At 37.2% G+C, this 2826-nt stretch overlaps 1 protein-coding gene across 1 annotated transcript; it reads left to right on the forward strand.

The window, feature by feature from the left end:
• On the forward strand, nt 1-2510 carry LOC108363775 (uncharacterized). Its single transcript, XM_017617243.1, has 6 exons — nt 1-394; nt 451-901; nt 977-1518; nt 1591-1756; nt 1826-1994; nt 2065-2510. The coding sequence occupies exons 2-6, from the start codon at nt 526-528 to the stop codon at nt 2219-2221; spliced, it is 1410 nt and encodes a 469-aa protein (XP_017472732.1). The 5' UTR covers nt 1-394; nt 451-525; the 3' UTR covers nt 2222-2510.
• Nucleotides 2511-2826: the final 316 nt, after the last annotated feature.

Consider the following 2826-nt stretch of genomic DNA (forward strand, 5'->3'; position numbering starts at 1 on the left):
CATATAATAATTATTAATGCAAACGTTAGATCTACAAAGGGGAAAAACGTCAAATCAATGGGTCGTTTGAAGGAAATTCCCCCGTATACATAACTGGCGTTGGCAACATTGGTGCCGGTAAATTATCGAATTTACTTTTCGGTCTAAAATTCGCATTTATTTTACCATACGCAGTACTTATTTTTGAACATAATCAATCCTTTTGTATTGCAACTGGTTCCCATAATTTAATTGTTAATAAAATCGGAAAATCATTAGAGCGTGAAATCCGAATGATCACAAAACTTTTGTCGTTTTCACCAACTACCTGTCGGATAAATGCTACAGTAAAACACTTTTCCAAAGAGCGCAAACAGCTGGATTACCGCTGCGGTCGGCGAGGATTTGGAAGCAGGTAAAACTTATTTGCTCAAAAGTTACAATGATCGAAGGTGCTAATTTGAATAACAGTTTCCATCTGCCAACGTGGACGGCGTATTCTGTATACCTTCGATTCCTGGCCCATATTCTTGATAGTTTCTAACCATGGTGCTGGACACTAGTGCGGATAACGCGTTTCCTTTTTCCATGAATGTGCCGGCATTCAACTGTAGTGAGGAAGCACGTCTGCTTACCGAGACTCCTCTTACTGAGCTGAGTTCTGAGACACGCATTAAACTCTCAGAAATGCTAAACGCTCGGAAAATTTTAAGGTATGCAGGACACGATCGCGATTGGCGTGGCATAGCTGAGATGGCAAAAATACGTAACTTTTGCAATACAAACTCGGATGACCCCATGCAGACGGTGCTTAGCCAATGGTGTCAACGGAATGCAAGCGAAGCAACTTGTTTTCATTTACTGCACTTTTTATCCAAAATAGACCGTTGGGATGTGAGCGATGATATTTTTAATTTCCTGAGTAAGTAAAGTCAAAAATTTAGTACCAGTGTGACGACATTACAGTTTTTACAAGCTTTTTTATCACTGCATTTAGTTAAAGACGCTCGCTTGTACGAGATTAAAAGATTATATACGAATGCAACAGGTGGTGCAAACGATGAAAATATTACAATTGCTGGAAATGAAGAAGCTAACAATAGGAACTATGACCATGATAATGAAACAGATGAGGGTGACGACGACAATGGCACGGATAACGATGCAAACACTGATGGCGGCTCAAGTTCCTCACTAAGTCCACCATCAAGTCGTCCGCCAAGCCCTCCAAATTTGGAGTCTTTAATTGAACGTGTTGAGGTTTTAGCAAATGCGAATAATGCTAGAGCACGAATACCTACGCCAACACCTGACCCACCTAGGCAAGCAGCTTTATCTGTTTCCTTGCCCCCAAAAGAGCTCCACACTGAGACGTTCGTTGATGAAATAAATCCGTTGACACGTCAAGATGCAGCACGCTTACGCAGAGGCTTGCCGCTGACAAAATACGATGCTTTCGTGCTGTACGCGGAGCCTGATCAGCATTACGCTAATGAAATGCAACAAAAATTGGAAAAATATACCGAATTTAACTTTGAGGCAAGTAAAATAGGGGAAAACAGTAAAAAAAAAAACTTGGTAAATTGTAATAAAAACTATCTGCTATTGCAGCTTGTCTTTAAGAATCGTGATTTGCTCGGTGGCACCTTCTTTCACGATGCTGTTACGGAGCTAATGGAAGAGCGCTGCAAATATGTATTATTGATTATAACCCAGCATTTTAGCAAAGATTTTGAAAGCTGCTTCTTTTTCAATAATGTGCAATCGCTGCAATTGAGTAAATATGCGCATTTAGATTTCAAATGTATACTCTTAACTTTTTTCCCTATTATATAAATTTTTTCAGATGAAAATCGCCGAAGGATCATACCTTTACTATATGATTTACATTTACCGCGCGCGCTGCGTGGACTGCATACTTTGAAGTATCGTAGTGAACATTTTTGGGATCTTCTGACAGATTCTCTAAGCGTGGAAGTACCACCTTTACTCATAAAAGTCACTGAGCATAAGAAGTATGTATAACTTAAAAACAATGCATGCAAATAAGACATACATATTATGTATGTCTATTTAATTTTTTAGCACCAACGCAGCACTTGGAAATCTACCAAAACCACCAGACTCACCGATTGCCGTTGAAGAGCAGAAAGTAAAAAACAAAACAACAGATAAGCAAGCAGGCAAAAAAAAGTTTTTGAAAAAGCCCGATTGGATTAAAAAGAAGAAAGTACAAAAATGAGCAAAAGAGTGCCTTTAGCGTTACTTACGCGCATTACTTGCCATGTTTTACAACCAAAAATATACACAAATACTTATATATGTACTTAGGCATTGAGATTAGCTGCTTTTATATGATTATATTCTTACCTCATTTTTCAAATTTGTCTATTAAAGACTTTTACATAGAGAGTAAAAGGCCCTTTTGTTGTTGCAAAGTGTACTTACATTTCTCATAGTTTTAGAGCAAAATATCGAATTATCTGTATGTACTTAAATATTGTTCGTAATTAAAGGTTTTTAAAACTCCTGTTGCTTGTTTGGGAAATGAGAAATTTTGACTAAGTATAATTTTTAGGATCCAACCAGCATGCGCATGGCGTTTTAGGGATACACATTTTTTGGTGCGTTTAAAGAAAAAATAAGGGCACCTGGACCACACTGGAGAAGTGAAACTTAGGTTACATATCTTGCTTTACTCATAACCAATATTCATACATTAATACATGTGTATGTACATATACATTTCTTAAGGTTATATTTTATCTTTTTTCTATCTAGATTTTTACCTCTACCCTTTTCGTTTTAATTACATTTATGTTTTCCTTTATCCTAATTTTTATCTTT

This window comes from Rhagoletis zephyria, unplaced genomic scaffold (genome assembly GCF_001687245.7).
Source record: "Rhagoletis zephyria isolate East Lansing unplaced genomic scaffold, Rhagoletis_zephyria_1.1 Rzeph_scaffold_01371, whole genome shotgun sequence".
NCBI classification, from domain to species: domain Eukaryota; kingdom Metazoa; phylum Arthropoda; class Insecta; order Diptera; family Tephritidae; genus Rhagoletis; species Rhagoletis zephyria.